At 43.1% G+C, this 16,845-nt stretch overlaps 1 protein-coding gene across 2 annotated transcripts in view; it reads left to right on the forward strand.

Moving 5' to 3' along the window:
- Nucleotides 1-16,845, forward strand: part of LOC139265121 (cytokine receptor common subunit gamma-like) — a 48,486-nt gene that overhangs the window by 11,626 nt on the left and 20,015 nt on the right. Inside the window, exons 4-7 of one of the 2 annotated variants that reach the window (XM_070882026.1) lie at nt 2,097-2,239; nt 6,020-6,179; nt 7,111-7,207; nt 15,601-15,668. In XM_070882026.1, the coding sequence (XP_070738127.1) occupies nt 2,097-2,239; nt 6,020-6,179; nt 7,111-7,207; nt 15,601-15,628 (428 nt within the window). In that variant the 3' untranslated portion in view covers nt 15,629-15,668. Of the gene's footprint in view, nt 1-2,096; nt 2,240-6,019; nt 6,180-7,110; nt 7,208-15,600; nt 15,995-16,845 lie in introns of those variants that run through there. The other variant, XM_070882027.1, reaches the window with a different exon arrangement.

Consider the following 16,845-nt stretch of genomic DNA (forward strand, 5'->3'; position numbering starts at 1 on the left):
TCTGTAACATACTTAGAGCCCTTGGGGAGGATTTTCCGGTCCTTTGCGCTCCGTTTTTCGCACCGGAGCCAGGTCAATGAGGTCTTCTGGGCGGGCACTCAGCCTCCAGCGCCCCACAATGGGTTTTGGGGCCGGTTTTGTGGCGGCGCGGAGCAGTACCGCCCGGAAGAGCTGTGCCGGTGTGCAACGCCCCTGGTCAATTTTGATGACTGAAGTGCAAACTGTTCCCGGGCGCAAACTTTACCGTCCTGCCACCATTACTGTCCCAAGGTCATCAAAGTCAAAAATTCAGCCCCTAGAGCCAATATGGCACAGAAAGAGGCCATTTGGCCCATCAAGTCATACAGGCTCTCTGTAGAGCAATCCATCCAGTCCCGTTCCACCGCTCTATCCCCATAGCCCTGCAAGTTTATTTCCTTCAAGTGCCTATTCAATTTCCTTTTAAAATCATTGATCATCATTGCTTCCACCACCCTCATCGGCAGTGAGCTCCAGGTCATTACCACTCGCTGCGTTAAAAAGTTCTTCCTCACATCTCCCCTGTATCTCTTGCCCAAAACCTTAAATCTGTGTCCTCTAGTCCTTGTACCATCAGCTAGTGGGAACAGCCTTTCTCTGTCTACCTTATCCAAACCCATCATAAACTTGTACACCGCTATCAAATCTCCCCTCAACCGCCTTTGCTCCAAGGAGAATAACCCCAGCTTCTCCAACCTAACCTTGTAGCTAAAATCCCTCATCCCTGGAAGAAACAACAAATATATCAATGGGAATTGTATTCTTTTCAAAAATTTTAATGCATCAAATGTGCCTTGCATAGAGCAAAGAACCTGCCTGCATATAATATGGTAAAAAAGAGCGAGTCGATAATAATACATATTTTCCAGAAGGCTCAGGCAAGTGAAATGCAGCACCCACAGTGATGATTCAATTGTGTTTTTGATGTTATTGTGAAGCAATAAACAGTTTTCTAAATTTGAGGACACAGAGTGACAACTCATTATTTAACAGGCTTCAATAAGAAGAGTAAATGAATATTGATATTTGTGATTAGTATGAAGAAAAGATTGGAATTGGCACTGCCGAACACTACTTGAAGTCAAACTTTGGGAGGGGGCATCACAAGAACAGCCTTTGGCAAATGTTCTAAGCAAGCAAGTTTTAGATTTCTGAGCGTAAGAAGAGAGCTGAGAAATGGATCGAATTTCATGAGAAGTAAATGATGTTAAGAGGAGACATAATCCAAGTTTTTAATGAGGAGCATTGATAATATAGCTAAGGCTGCATGGATGTATTTTATGTAAAATGTAATGTGGGAGAACCAGAGAACATGAATATAAACTAAAGAAACCCACAGCTAAACAGCCTAAGGAATATCTGTATTTAGATTATTGACATGTGGAATAGATGGCCAACTGGTCGATAAGTTTGGAGAATTCCAAAGGCAAACACATGGACTACTCATTCAGCAAAAGGAAAAGGGATATGCAAGAAAAAAGATCTTTGAGCCAAGAATTGCTTTCATTTATAAAAGGTATAGCATTAAAATACAAAGCTCACCCTCTTCAAAATCTGGAGTATTGCGTACCATTCTGCCTCATTAAAGTCATTAACACAGACCAAATGTTTCATTTCTCAATTTTTTAACACTCATCACCAGTGGCAACTTAACATGCAAAAAGGATCCATAATCTGTTTTAATGTATCAGTGGTAAATGCATATCATTCCTCTGATAGTGCAAGAATAGCTTTAAACTCTATCCTCTTGATCGAGGGTCATGTGGATAGTGTAAAGTGGGTGATGGCAAATCAGCCCGTTTTACATCCCTCCCAATTTTTATTTCCACAATAGAAACATTACCCCCATAGCACTTCAACAGCTTGGACGTACTGACTGTGTGTGGGTGTTACAGATATTGAAAATATATAATTATTGCATTGAATTTGTTCACAAATGATGATAGTTCTTGAAACTCAGGTAGTTCACTCACTCCAGTTCTGTTGAGCTACAATCTTTTTCTGAAAGAATCACTCTCTGAAGTGCAAGGATTGATCCACTTCTGTAACAGGATAAAAACTCAATTCATACTTTTCAGTGAAACCCAATGCTCCTGAAAACCTGAAAGTGAATGCCACGATCAACAACGGGCTCTCTTTGAGCTGGGAAGCACCGATGCCACGACGGAGATGTCTGATGTACAGAGTGAGGTACCAGAGTAATAAGGATAAAGACTGGCAGGTACAGTGTGGCAGTGAACGCTTTGTCTTAAAGTTTGGCAAGAGTTTTACCTTATAAAAAAAGGACAGCTACTAATTTTTAGGAACTGGAAGGTGTAGCGGAAGTACATTATCCCTATCCCATTGGGAATTAGAATGAATGTCTCCTCTCTCTGCCTTGGATCAAGCTGCTCTGTGGAGATCTTTTCACCAGATCTCTGGCATATAGTTACCGAGAAAATTCTGAGATTTGGGATGATAACTGCTTGAGGGTATTACCTGGAGGAAGGTATGCTGACACACACATATAGGCAGGACTTGGTGCATATCATAATTGGTTTGCAGAAAAGCAATCAGCTACTGCTAAGTTTCACATGTCCAACTGATGAACCCACCAATTAATGGGATATGGTGTGTGCCCATGCTGTAGTGAGGAGGATGGTGACGACCCACACCTACATTTTATGGTGAGTTATGCTGCTCACCATGCCATGTGTGAGGAGTTGCTAAGAACTTGGACAGTTCAAACCTATTTTGTTTGTTTCAAACAATGGACAATTGACTTTTGCTGGGGGGGGGGGGGGCGATGGTAGCCAGGTTCTCTCTGTTGTCAAGGTTACTCCAAACTGAAGCAGTTCATGACGGAAATAGGAAATTCATTAAGCAAATTGAGAAAGGGAATAAAGATACTGGTGTCACATCAACCTTTCTCCCTCCTCCCCGCTCCTCCACCCATTGAAAAACAAGATAATTCAAAATGTCAGCCAGGCAGGTCTATAGTACTCCAAGGCACAATTGATCATTGGACAGCTAAGCTAGTTCAATAATGAAACCTGGAGGGACAGACCTTCACTAGTGGCTAGAATTGATCCCATGTAGCTCTGGAGAATCCTGCCCTAATGGATCAGGTGGCCCCGACTGGAAAAGCAGCAGGAAGCTTACCAGTTCTGTATTGTATGCACCTGTGAGAATGCTCAGTGGTTTGTTGAGCTCTTGATCCACCGGTACGCTCGCGGCCTTCCGTGAGACGTGGGCGCCGGAGGGACTGGAGTGCATCGTTACTCCCGTCAAACAAATTTTAATTTGATTTTATATGTTTTAAAATTAATTTGTTTTAATTGCCGGTTTTAGTGTCCCCCGCCCCTTTTATAGGGGGCACTTGTAAAATATATGATTTTAATGCCCAAAAAAACCCCCAAAAAACAAAAAACTTTTTTAAAAAAGGGCAGTTAAAAAGTGTCTGGAGTGTCCCCCAGATCGGGGGGCACTTGATTTAATGTTTATTTTGTTTACTCCAAAAGAGTTGTTGAGCTCTTGAGTTGGGAGTGGCTTAGCCAGTCATGTGATGTTCACAAGACTCAATGAAACCCCGGCCAGTTGGGATCCACGATTAGGCAGGTGGCTGTGAGCCTGGTGGATGAACTGGTAATGTGTATTGTGATTGTTAAACCTTTTGCTAATAAACCAACTAATTCTGAATAGCAATGTGTTGCTATGAATTCTTATAGCAAATATATAGACCTATAAAGCAAATATATTACAAGTCCTTGCTCTTTAGCTGGTTAAACTCTAGTAGTATGCCTGTGAATGCTTTAAGTTCCTAAGGTTTGGCTCTGCCAATTTGTATCTTATCTCTCCAGACTTGGGAATGTGGAATATGCCTCTGTAGGAAAAGAATGTGCACTTTAGATTGGATAAACAGAAACCATACAGACGGGTTTAAATTTCCCAGTGACTTGAACAGGAGACTCTTAAATATAGTGATGGGTTTCTATGTGTATCAGGCAATGATTGACCAAAAATACATAAAGTGAAATTGGGCAACCTCAGCCCAGTTCATCGCAGACACAGCACAGAACTGCTGGAAAGTTAGTGGAAATAGGAAATACATTAAGCAAATTGAAAAAGGGAACAAAGAGACTGGTGTCACATCAATCTAATATGAGACTGGAATCTTCTGAGGCTGGAGTCTTTTCCCATATGGTGTAAGTACTTTGTTGGAATATGTTCCACAGCTGGCTCGATGCAGTGCCCTTGCATTTCTTGTCATTTTTACCTTTAAATATGAGGCCAGTGATGGTTCAAACAGGGTGATTTAACCCATGAAAATTCTTTCGTGCAGCATATTCTCTTTCCCATTATTACATGTGTAATGGAATTTTCACAATCCTGTTATTTTCACTTCTAATAACATGGTTGCTACCTCTTTATTAATATTTCTCGGCATAATTTTTCAAATAATTGCTACCTTCCTTCATATCTGTAGAAGTCCTGCACTGTTGCTTTACAGTAACAGTCCAGTCCTACCGTTGTTCTTTTGTTTGCTGATAACTTGTGGGGTGGAACCAGAAACATGTGCATGGAAGCTACTGGATTGTCCTAAAAAAGCAACTCATTCATTAATGTCTTCGGGGAAGGATTTCTGCCACCCCCTACCTGACTGACTCCAGTCCCATACTATCTGGTTAAAGCTGAAGAATTTTCTTAACTAGTGATGGATTTATTGTCACTGAACTGAGGTGGTGCAATTCACCAAAGTACTGCAGCAATTTGTCACAGCTGAGGACTGTTTGAATTTTGTGGAGAAAAGCAAAATGAAATGTATGAAAATGCCAGTTTGCATGCTTAAGCCCTTTGTCACTGCTGCGATGGAAAGGCAGGGGCATTTTTTTTTTGAAGTAGGATGGCTACTTTGTTTGCACTGTTGCTTTACAGTAACAGTCCAGTCCTACCGTTGTTCTTTTGTTTAAACCGTGCAATTTCTCCTTGAATCTTGTCAGGCTCCGTGAATTATTGATACCGCATCGAACATTTTTGTCACATTGCGTAGCCATCCTACTTCAAAAAAAAATGCCCCTGCCTTTCCATCGCAGCAGTGACAAAGGGCTTAAGCATACAAACTGCCATTTTCATACATTTCATTTTGCTTTTCTCCACAAAATTCACACATTCCTCAGCTGTGACAAATTGCTGCAGTACTTTGGTGAATTGCACCACCTCAGTTCAGTGACAATAAATCCATCGCTAGTTAAGAAAATTCTTCAGCTTTAACCAGATAGTATGGGACTGGAGTCAGTCCAGGTAGGGGGTGGCAGAAATCCTTCCCTGAAGACATTAATGAATGAGTTGCTTTTTTAGGACAATCCAGTAGCTTCCATGCACATGTTTCTGGTTCCACCCCACAAGTTATCAGAATTCAGTTTCACAACGTGCCAGTGTGGGAACCTTCGGTTGCTAGTCCGATTCCACAACCATCATCATAGGCAGTTCCTCGAGTCAAGGATGACTTGCTTCCATGCCAAAAAGTTCACAGGTGTTTCAATGAAGGACCTAATATTCCAGATCCTGAACTACATCCTCAAGGGTGGAAGATGCCTGTGCGTGGATTTTTTTAATGTGTGGTGGCTGTTGCACACCAACCACCACACGGGCTTGACAGAGCAAGGTCTTGGTCCAGTGGCAAGGATTACCCAAGACGACTGGAGACCTGTTCTGCTGCACGGAACTAGTGCGCACACATATCGCTGTGTGGGCTGGCCTGTGCTGACCCTGGGCCCCTGGCCCCGAACTCACGCCTCTCCTGGGCCCCGATCACATTCCTCCACAGTCGCTCGCCGCTCCTGCTGTATCTGCCCACGCTCCAATCACTGACCTGGACCTTGATGACATCAATCTTCGCTGCCGTCTACAATACGCTACAAATAACAGAAGTTTGGAGCGACATTGTTGGCCTCTGTGCTGAGATTGTAAACTTGTCACCACATTTAATCACATTCTACATTTTCTTGTTTTGTTCAAACAGAGTGCAACAGTCACTGAGCAAACAAGGTTTAAATTGGCAAGTGTGGATTCAGAGAAACTCTACACCTTTCAAGTGCAAAGCAAGATTAACCTGTATTGTGGCACAACTAACCTGTGGAGTGAGTGGAGTTTACCTGTTCACTGGGGAAGAAATGAGACAGGTAATGAAATGCTTTTGTTATGTAATCTTAGAATCACCAGGGCTAAATTAGATAGCCCCTGAAAATGAGCACGGGGACCACGATGCATGATTAGCCCAAGCCCATTGAGACCAAAACAGGCAGTACGTAGACTTTGTGTTACCTGCTAATTTAAATGATAGTAGTGTGCAGTCCAGCTCACCTCAGCAGGGGGCCCAAGTTCGTGTGAGGCTAACACCACTTAAAGCTAGCCTGCACTTCTTAAAACCATTCTGCATCTCTTAAAGGGGGGGTGCATTCTGAGTGCAACAGGTGCTGGAAGTGGCTGGGGCAGACATTCTGTGCGGGAAGATGATGTATTAATGGTACAACAGGGGAGAGAGCAGGCTCCAAGATTTTCCGACGGAGCACTGGAGGCCTTGGTGCAGGAAGTAGACAGGAGTGGGCCGCAAAGCCCTCCAAACTGTGAGAAGATAAAGGAATCAGAAAGCCATCGCGGTTAATGCCAGCAGTGTAGTCCCGAGGACCTGGATGCAGTGCCACAAGAAGTTTAATCACCTCACACAAATGGCCATTATCAGTGAATTCATCTTCAAATGTCATATCCTTGCAACTGAACCACTAGGCTCAGACACTGTTCAATTCACCCCACCCCCTTCACTCACCTACCAACCATCGCTATCAATCTGAACTCATACCTTTCATAGCTTCACCTTACCCTAACACACTTAGCACTGCTGCAAGCCTCACACCCACATCTCACAGCTAGCATACACTGGGTGAAACTGGATTGGGCTTGGCTGTTATGCACTCCATAGTTGAATTGCCTGCTGACCTGTGCATGAAAACTATACCTGTGTGGTTGAACCCCAACATAAGTCTGTGCTTTTTGAGGAGATTAAGGCAGAAAATAAGGGGGGAAAGAGAAAAAGGTAATTGTTTTGTTTTTCAGAAAAAAAGCAAAGAAGATTCTGTCAGTTGATGATACTTTCTATTGTACCAGTTTTGGGTTTATTGATAATTATGTTGTATCTGCTAAATGTTAAAAGGTGAGCAACAATCTGTTTTGATTTAGTTGTTATGGCTACATTGGCTGTATAATAGACTGGTCTACTTCTCTATATGTCAAAATGTTCTGGCCCGTGAATTGCAACTCATGGAAACACGAGCCAAACTCCTTCCACTTAAACTTATACAATCATCATAAAGGAGACAAGCCTCCATCACATCAGCCTGGCCTGAATTCATAACGTAATGAATGCCTAACTCGATTAGCATCCTAGAACTGTATGTCAGTGTAAGTCAGAAGTGGAAGGGGAAAAATTAAAAATAAAAGGCCAAAAAACAAAAAGCACTGACCTCCCCCTCCATCTTAGTAGGATCGAGAATTGCACTAAATCATAGAACAGTTAATAACAGCCTCCAACATTCCAAACACCATGAGGTCTAAACTTCTGAACCACACTGAAGGACTCTTATGTTTCAGGATTGAATCTATGGGTTCAATTTTCCACATAGGTGATTTTTGGCGCAGTTGAAAAGGTACGTACGATTTTTTAATGGCCCAAATGTGCCCCCCAAAAATCGACGTTTCGCCGGAATTAACTTTGAATTTGGAGCGGTGCAGATTGGCCCTAAGCTTTGTGGGTGGAGCTTAAGGCCTGTGCCAAAAATTGATGTTGCTAGGGTAACGAGGGACGCTCAGAAGGGCTGAGGTTAGAAACGGAAAAAGGGCTGAGGCTGGGCTGGAAACTGAAACCGCTGCCATCTCGGGCCGAAAGGACCCCGTATCGGCCCGCTGCCTTTCAGCGCGGGGTCCTATCGGCCCGAGAAGGCAGCGGGCTGGTGCGGGGTCATTTCGGCCCGAGAAGGCAGCGGGCCAGCCCGCACCTATCCCGGGCCGAAATGACCCACCTACCTGCCCTGTCTTCAACCTCCGGATCTGTTCCCCCACCCCTAGCCCTGGTTAAAGGGCTTGCTGGTGCGTTCTCCCGCCCCTAGCCCAGGCCGAGTGGCCTCCTCTCTCCCAGTCCCCACACCTAACTACACCCGAAAGCTTCCACCCACCCTCTCTCTTCCTTCCCCACCTCTCCCCTTACCTGCGACGATTTCCTTACCTGCACCGATTTCTTTAGCAAGCGTTTTCTCCAGTGGCCACATGCTGGCCTAAGTAGAAATAGAGTAACTATTAGCTGGCCAAAATTGCCTAAATGGCCAGAATTGGCTGGTAACGCCCCCTTTTGAGAAAAAAAACGTACCTAAAAAAATCGTAACTAAATCAGTTATGCTGGTGCAAATTGATTGGGGAAACTGGGGATTTTTAAGTTACGCCAGAAAAAGCAGCCTACTCCAAAAATTCAGAGTAAATACTGGGGAAAATTGAGCCTTTTGTGTTTTCCATTCAATCAGATAGTTTTAGTGAATAGCAACATAGTCAGAAGCAGTTTGGGAAAACATTCCTATTATTTGCTTAAAAAGGTGGTGCACCCATAGCACAATCAAATTGTAAACTAGAAGATATTAATGATTTGGAAGAAGGGACCGAGTGTAACGTAGCCAAGTTTGCTGACGATACAAAGATGGGAGGAAAAGCAATGCGTGAGGAGGGCACAAAAAGTCCGCAAAAGGACATAGACACGAAGGAAGACACAAATAACCTTCCGGAAATACTAGGGGACCGAGGTTCTAGTGAGAAGGAGGAACTGAAGGAAATCCTTATTAGGCGGGAAATTATGCTAGGGAAATTGATGGGATTGAAGGCCGATAAATCCCCAGGGCCTGATAGTCTGCATCCCAGAGTACTTAAGGAAGTGGCCCTAGAAATATTGGATGCATTGGTGATCATTTTCCAACAGTCTATCGATTCTGGATCAGTTCCTATGGACTGGAGGGTAGCTAATGTAACACCACTTTTTAACAAAGGAGGGAGAGAGAAAACGCGTAATTATAGACCGGTTAGCCTGATATCAGTAGTGGGGAAAATATTGGAATCAATTATTAAAGATGAAATAACAGCGCATTTGGAAAGCGGTGACAGGATCGGTCCAAGTCAGCATGGATTTATGAAAGGGAAATCATGCTTGACAAATCTTCTAGAATTTTTTGAGGATGTAACTGGTAGAGTGACAAGGGAGAACCAGTGGATGTGGTGTATTTGGACTTTCAAAAGGCTTTTGACAAGGTCCCACACAAGATTGGTATGCAAAATTAAAGCACATGGTATTGGGGGTACTGGTAGAGAACTGGTTGGCAGACAGGAAGCAGAGAGTTGGGATAAACGTATCCTTTTCAGAATGGCAGGCAGTGACAAGTGGGGTGCTGCAGGGCTCAGTGCTGGGACCCCAGCTATTTACAATATACATTAATGATTTAGATGAAGGAATTGAGTGTAATATCTCCAAGTTTGCAGATGACACTAAGCTGGGTGGCGGTGTGAGCTGTGAGGAGGATGCTAAGAGGCTGCAGGGTGACTTGGACAGGTTGGGTGAGTGGGCAAACGCATGGCAGATGCAGTATAATGTGGATAAATGTGAGGTTATCCACTTTGGTGACAAGAAGGCAGAATATTATCTGAATGGTGGCAGATTAGGAAAAGGGGAGGTGCAACGAGACCTGGGTGTCATGGTACATCAGTCATTGAAAGTTGGCATGCAGGTACAGCAGACGGTGAAGAAGGCAAATGGTATGTTGGCCTTCATAGCTAGGGGATTTGAGTATAGATGCAGGGAGATCTTACTGCAGTTGGACAGGGCCTTAGTGAGGCCTCACCTGGAATATTGTGTTCGGTTTTGGTCTCCTAATCTGAGGAAGGACATTCTTGCTATTGAGGGAATGCAGCAAAGGTTCACCAGACTGATTCCCGGAATGGCAGGACTGACATATGAGGAGAGACTGGATCGACTGGGCCTGTATTCACTGGAGTTTAGAAGGATGAGAGGGGATCTCATAGAAACATATAAAATTCTGATGGGACTAGACAGGTTAGATGCAGGAAGAATGTTCCAGATGTTGGGGAAGTCCAGAACCAGGGGACATAGTCTAAGGATAAGGGGGAAGCCATTTAGGACTGAGATGAGGAGAAACTTCTTCACTCAGAGAGTTGTTAACCTGTGGAATTCCCTACCACAGAGAGTTGTTGATGCCAGTTCATTGGATATATTCAAGAGAGAGTTAGATATGGCCCTTATGGCTAAAGGGATCAAGGGGTATGGAAAGAAAGCAGGAAAGGGGTACTGAGATCAACAATCAGCCATGATCTTATTGAATGGTGGTGCAGGCTCGAAGGGCCGAATGGCCTATTCCTGCACCTATTATTTATGTTTCTATGACAGGCTAAGTGAGTGGGCAAAGATTTGGCACATGGAGTATAATGTTGGAAAGTGTGAGGTCATGCACTTTGGCAGAAGTGATCAAAGAGAAAGTTATTATTTAAATGGAGAAAGATTGCAAAGTGCCACTGTACAGTGGGACCTGGGGGTACTTGTGCATGAAACACAAAAGGATAGTATGCAGGTACAGCAAGTGATCAGGAAGGCCAATGGAATATGTTCTTATGAGAAAGCATAGAATGGGAAAAGTCCACTTGGTGCATCAAGCCCATTCCTTTTACACTCTTCTGATTCCGGAAATCTGAAGCAAAGACCAAAAATGCTGGAAACGTTCAGCATTTCAGTCAGCATCTGTGGAGAGAACAGACGCGTTAACATTTCTCGTGTGGACCCTTCGTCAGATAGTCTTTTAAAACTTATCCTATATGGACTATTCCTAACTCTCTCAATCTCCTGGGAGAAACATCCAAATATAACACCAACAAGAAGATAAAACTCCATGAAATTTCATCCCATCATATAATGATGAATTCAGAAGTCCATCATATTAACTCAAAATGACAACCCTGACCAGTTCTATTCTAAGTGACTTGGTAGTGGTGCTGGAAATGCTTAGTGCTGAGTTAAAAGAAAATCTGCAAATCTTTGAAACGAACCAGAAATTGGTCGGAAACAAAGCAAGTCTGTTAGCATCTGTAATGAGAAAAGACACATTAAACCAAGTCTGCTCAGGTGACACTATTTGAAGGCAAATTCTCTTGGTGTCCTGGCCAACATTTATCCTTCAACCAACACCATCTAAATAGATGAACAGATCATTTATGTAATTACTGTTTGTGGCTTCTTGCTGTGCACAAATTGTTTTTCACAAGTTTGCTTACCTAATAGCAGTGATTACATTTCAAAAGTAATTAATTCATTGTAAAATGCATTGTGATTTCCTGAGGATGCAAAGGGTGCTCTATAAATGCAACTTCTTTCTTTCTTACATCCAAAATATTGGTCTGTCTTTCTTCCTTTACCAATGTTGGTGGATCTCCTATATTAGCTAACTAAGAGAAAACAGAGAGTCGGGATAAATGATTCATTCTCTGGTTGGTAACCAGTAACTAGTGGGGATCAGTGCTGGGACAACAACTATTTACAATCTATATTAAGAACTTGGAAGAAGGGACTAAGTGTAACGTAGCCAAGTTTGCTGATGATACAAGATGGGAGGAAAAGAAATGTGTGCGGAAGACACAAAAAGTCTGCAAAAGGACATAGACAGGCTAAGTGAGTGGGCAAAAATTTGGCAGATGGAGTATAATGTTGGAAAGTGTGAGGTCATGCACGTTGGCAGAAAAAAGTCAAAGAGCAAGTTATTATTTAAATGGAGAAAGATTGCAAAGTGCTGTAGTACAGCAGGACCTGGGGGTACTTGTGCATGAAACACAAAAGGATAATATGCAGGTACAGCAAGTGATCAGCAAGGCCAATGGAATCTTGGCTTTTATTGCAAAGGGGATGGAGTATAAAAGCAGCGAAGTCTTGCTACAGCTGTACAGGGTAGTGGTGAGGCCACACCTGGAATCTGCGTGCAGTTTTGGTTTCCATATTTACGAAAGGATATACTTGCTTTGGAGGCAGTTCAGAGAAGGTTCACTAGATTGATTCCGGAGATGAGGGGGGTTGGGGGGTTGACTTATGAGGAAAGGTTCAGTAGGTTGGGCCTCTACTCATTAGAATTCAGAAGATTGAGAGGTGATCTTATCGAAACTATTGTGTTCCAAACACAAATGAGGTTAAAGTAACAGTGACCTCAGTCTCTAATAAGACATTCCAGAGTGAGGAACAGGCCTCAGGGGCCGGCTTATATACAGTGCTCCCAAGGGATGCTGGGATCCCTTGGGACTTCAGGGGATGTGCTCCCTGGTGGCGGAACATGGGAGTGCATGCTTTACAGATACACAACATCACATATTTATAGAAGCTTTTGCAGTCAGTTTTTATATTCCCTGCAAGCTTCCTCTCATATTCTATTTTCCCCCTCCGAATTAAACCCTTAGTCCTCCTCTGTTGAATTCTAAATTTCTCCCAGTCCTCAGGTTTGTTGCTTTTTCTAGCCAATTTATATGCCTCTTCCTTGGCTTTAACACTATCCTTAATTTCCTTTGTTAGCCATGGTTGAGCCACCTTCCCAGTTTTATTTTTACTGCAGACAGGGATGAACAATTGCTGAAGTTCATCCATGTGATCTTTAAATGTTTGCCATTGCTTATCCACCATCAACCCTTTGAGTATCCTTTGCTAGTCTATTCTAGCCAATTCACGACTCATACCGTCGAAGTTACCTTTCCTTAAGTTCAGGACCCTAGTTTCCAAATTAACTTTGTCACTCTCCATCTTAATAAGGAATTCTACCATATTATGGTCACTTTTCCCCAAGGGGCCTCGCACAACAAGATTGCTAATTAGTCCCTTCTCATTACACGTCACCCAGTCTAGGATGGCCAGCTCCCTGGTTGGTTCCTCGACATATTGGTCTAGAAAACCATCCCTAATACACTCCAGGAAATCCTCCTCCACCGCATTGCTACCAGTTAGATTAGCCCAAATCAATATGTATATTAAAGTCGCCCATGATTACTGCTGTACCTTTATTGCACACATCCCTTATTTCTTGTTTGATGCTGTCCCCAAGCTCACTACTGTTTGGTGGTCTATACACAACTCCCACTAGCGTTTTCTGCCCTTTGGAATTCCGCAGCTCCACCCATACCGATTCCACATCATCCAGGCTAACGTCCTGCCTTCCAATTGCATTGATTTCTTCTTTAACCAGCAACGCCACCCCGCCTCCTTTTCCTTTCTGTCTCTCCTTCCCAAATGCTGAATACCCTTGGATTTTGAGTTCCCACCCTTGGTCACCCTGGAGCCATGTCTCCGTGATGCCAATCATATCGTATCCGTTAACTGCTATCTGCGCAGTTAATTCATCCACCTTATTCCGAATACTCCTCGCATTGAGGCACAGAGCCTTCAGGCTTGTTTTTTTTAGCACATTTTGCCCCTTTAGAATTTTGCTGTAATGTGGCCCTGTTTTTTTTTTTGCCTTGGGTTTCTCTGCCCTCCACTTTTACTATTCTCCTTTCTATCTTTTGCTTCTGACTCCATTTTATTTCCCTCTGTCTCCCTTCATAGGTTCCCATCCCCCTGCCATATTAGTTTAACTCCTCCCCAACAGCACTAGCAAACACTCCCCCTAGGACATTTGTTTCGGTCCTGCCCAGCTGCAGACCGTCCGGTTTGTACTGGTCCCACTTCCCCCCAGAACCGGTTCCAATGTCCCAGGAATTTGATACCCTCCCTTCTGCACCACTCCTGAAGCCACGTATTCATCTGAGCTATTCTGCAATTCCTACTCTGACTAGCACATGGCACTGGTAGCAATCCTGAGATTACTACTTTTGAGGTCCTACTTTTTAATTTAACTCCTAGCTCCCTAAATTCATCTCGTAGGACCTCATCCCATTTTTTACCTATGTCATTGGTACCTATATGCACCACGACAACTGGCTGTTCACCCTCCCTTTTCAGAATGTTCTGCACCCGCTCCGAGACATCCTTGACCCTTGCACCAGGGAAGCAACATACCATCCTGAAGTCTCAGATGCCCACAGTTTGCTGCATCTTTGTGTTGGATTCATATTCTCGTCGCCAGTTATTGTGTTCCTAACACAGATGAGGCTGCACACAGGGAGGTTAAAGTAACAGTGACGTCAGTCTTTAATAAGACACTCCAGAGTGAGGAACTGGCATTAGGGGCCAGCTTATATACAATGCTTTACAGATACACAACAGAAACGTATAAGATTATGAGGGGGCTTGACAAGGTGGATGCAGAGAGGATGTTCCCACTGATTGGGGAAACTAGAACTAGAGGGCATGATCTTAGAATAAGGAGCCACCCATTTAAATCTGAGATGAGGAGAAATTTCTTCTCTCAGAGGGTTGTAAATCTGTGGAATTCATTGCCTCAGAGAGCTGTGGAAGCTGGGACATTGAATAAATTTGAGACAGAAAAAGACAGTTTCTTAAACGATAAGGGGATAAGGGGTTATGAGGAGTGGGCAGGGAAGTGGAGCTGAGTCCATGATCAGATCAGCCATGATCTTATTGAATGGCGGAGCAGGCTCGAAGGGCAGTATAGCCTACTCCTGTTTCTATTTCTTATGTTCTTATGTTCTTATATTTCCAGCATTTTCTGTTTTTACCCCTAAGAGTACTTGTCTTTCACATATTTAATCATCTATGGAAATGTAATCACCTGTGTCTATCTTTTTCACTTTTCCTCTTTTGACGCTGCCCTTCTATATCACTGCCTTGGTTTCCTTTACTGTTAGTGGCCTGGCCACCCCATTATTGCCAGGTGGGCATGGTTAAAATTGGGCCATTTGTTTCAGTAAGTTGTGCATATATAACTGCTTTACAATTGCCTCTCACAAGATTAAACGCAATTAAACACATTATATAAATTAAATAAATCTGGAATAAAAAGCTAGTATCAGTAATGATGACCATAAAACTACCAGATTGTCGTAAAAACCCATTTAGTTCACTAATGTCCTTTAGGGAAGGAAATCTGCTGCTCTTACCTGGTCTGGCCTATATGTTACTCGAGACCCACAGCAATGTGGTTGACTCTTAACTGCCCTCTGAAATGGCCTAGCAAGCCACTCAGTTGTACCAAACTGCTACAACCAAGTCAACACTATGGGAGTACCTTCACCACAAGGACTGCAGCAGTTCAAGGAAGGTGGCTCACCTTCTCAAGAGCAGTTAGGGATGGGCAATAAATGCCGGCCTTGTCAGCGATGCCTACATCCCGTGAACGAATAATTAAAAGAAATAAAGCCTGCTGAGTGGACCATTTAATTTTTCTAGTTTAAACGGTAAGGTGCCCTAGCAAGAAAAATATACTGACTATTATGATGAATAAATCAATAATTATTGCCCACCTTCTGGTGCAAACACCTCCAGAAACCTTTGACAAGTTCAAATGTGAAATGAAAAGAATGTGTTTTATTTTGCTGTAAGGTGATTATATTTTAACCAGATTTGTTTTTTTATAGGTACAGAATGTGTTGTCCCTCCGATTAACAACATAATACCTGCCAAGAGTACCATCACATAAATGCCGGTGTGTATGCTCCACAGGAGTGTAAAAGTGAAATCTCCAACATAGATTGTTCAGCACATTATTATCTAACTAAAGTTTCAGTGATTTTTACGCAAGGCAAATAAAGGGGCTATGTAAGAACACAAGAAATAGGAGCAGGAGTAGGCCATTTGGCCCCTCGAGCCTGCTCCGCCATTCAATAAGATCATGGCTGATCTGATCATGGACTCAGCTCCACTTCCGGTCCCTCCTGCTCCCCATAACCCTCTTCTACACATTAACTTACACAATATGCATTTGCAATGTTCCCAAAATAGCATGTCATAACACAATAGAAAAATATAATAATAGATGCATTAATGTAGCAATCAGCTAATAAAATAATCTAATGCACAAATGTTTGTCCTTTATTTCCCGTTATTGTTGATTTGTTTTCTGTTAGTTTTCTCCCACCTTTCGCTCTTCTTGAAGTATGTACCATTTCTGGTTCTTCCTCCTTCCCTGCATCCTCATTGTGTTTAGATCAGGATTCTTAAAACCATCTCCCATTCTTACTCATTTTTTCCCAAGGCTCTACAAACTGTGGAACTCGTTACTTCATTCACCTTTCTCTTTCTCCTGCAATCCAGTGTTAAAACCCAGGCTTGATGTCAAGTAATCACTACTTCTCGAGTTACCTTATCTTTTACCTTTTTCAATGTTGGTGAAATCCTGCAGGAATGGGGTTTGGTCCTTCATGCAGATTGTTGAATTGAAAGGAAACGCTGGCCAAGTGAGTGGACAGGTGATTCTATTATTAATACTGCCGTTTGTATCATTAGACACTCTTCCTAAACCCATGTTCCACTTAAAGTCATGAACCCAAAGTTACCAGGTTTTTTTTAATGGTTGTATGTATTTCCAGCACCAAAGTTCTGATTGGTCCTCTTGGATGACATGACCAGACTTTCTTCTTCCCCTCTCCGCCTTCCCCAGTAGATGGGGCATTATGTGGGTCACGGATTGTCAACAGGTTTATTGGGTATGCATTCAATAGTGACAGTGTCATATCTTCCGGATTTGGTGCAGTCCAATGATGTCACTTGCTGCACACGTGCAGGGCTTTACGTGAAATCAGCCAGGTCTAGGGGGAGGAGAGGGGGAATGTGATGTGAGTGTAAAGGGGATGAGGGTGGAAGCACATGATCCACGTCTAACA

This window comes from Pristiophorus japonicus, chromosome 6 (genome assembly GCF_044704955.1).
Source record: "Pristiophorus japonicus isolate sPriJap1 chromosome 6, sPriJap1.hap1, whole genome shotgun sequence".
Classification (NCBI taxonomy): Eukaryota; Metazoa; Chordata; class Chondrichthyes; family Pristiophoridae; genus Pristiophorus; species Pristiophorus japonicus.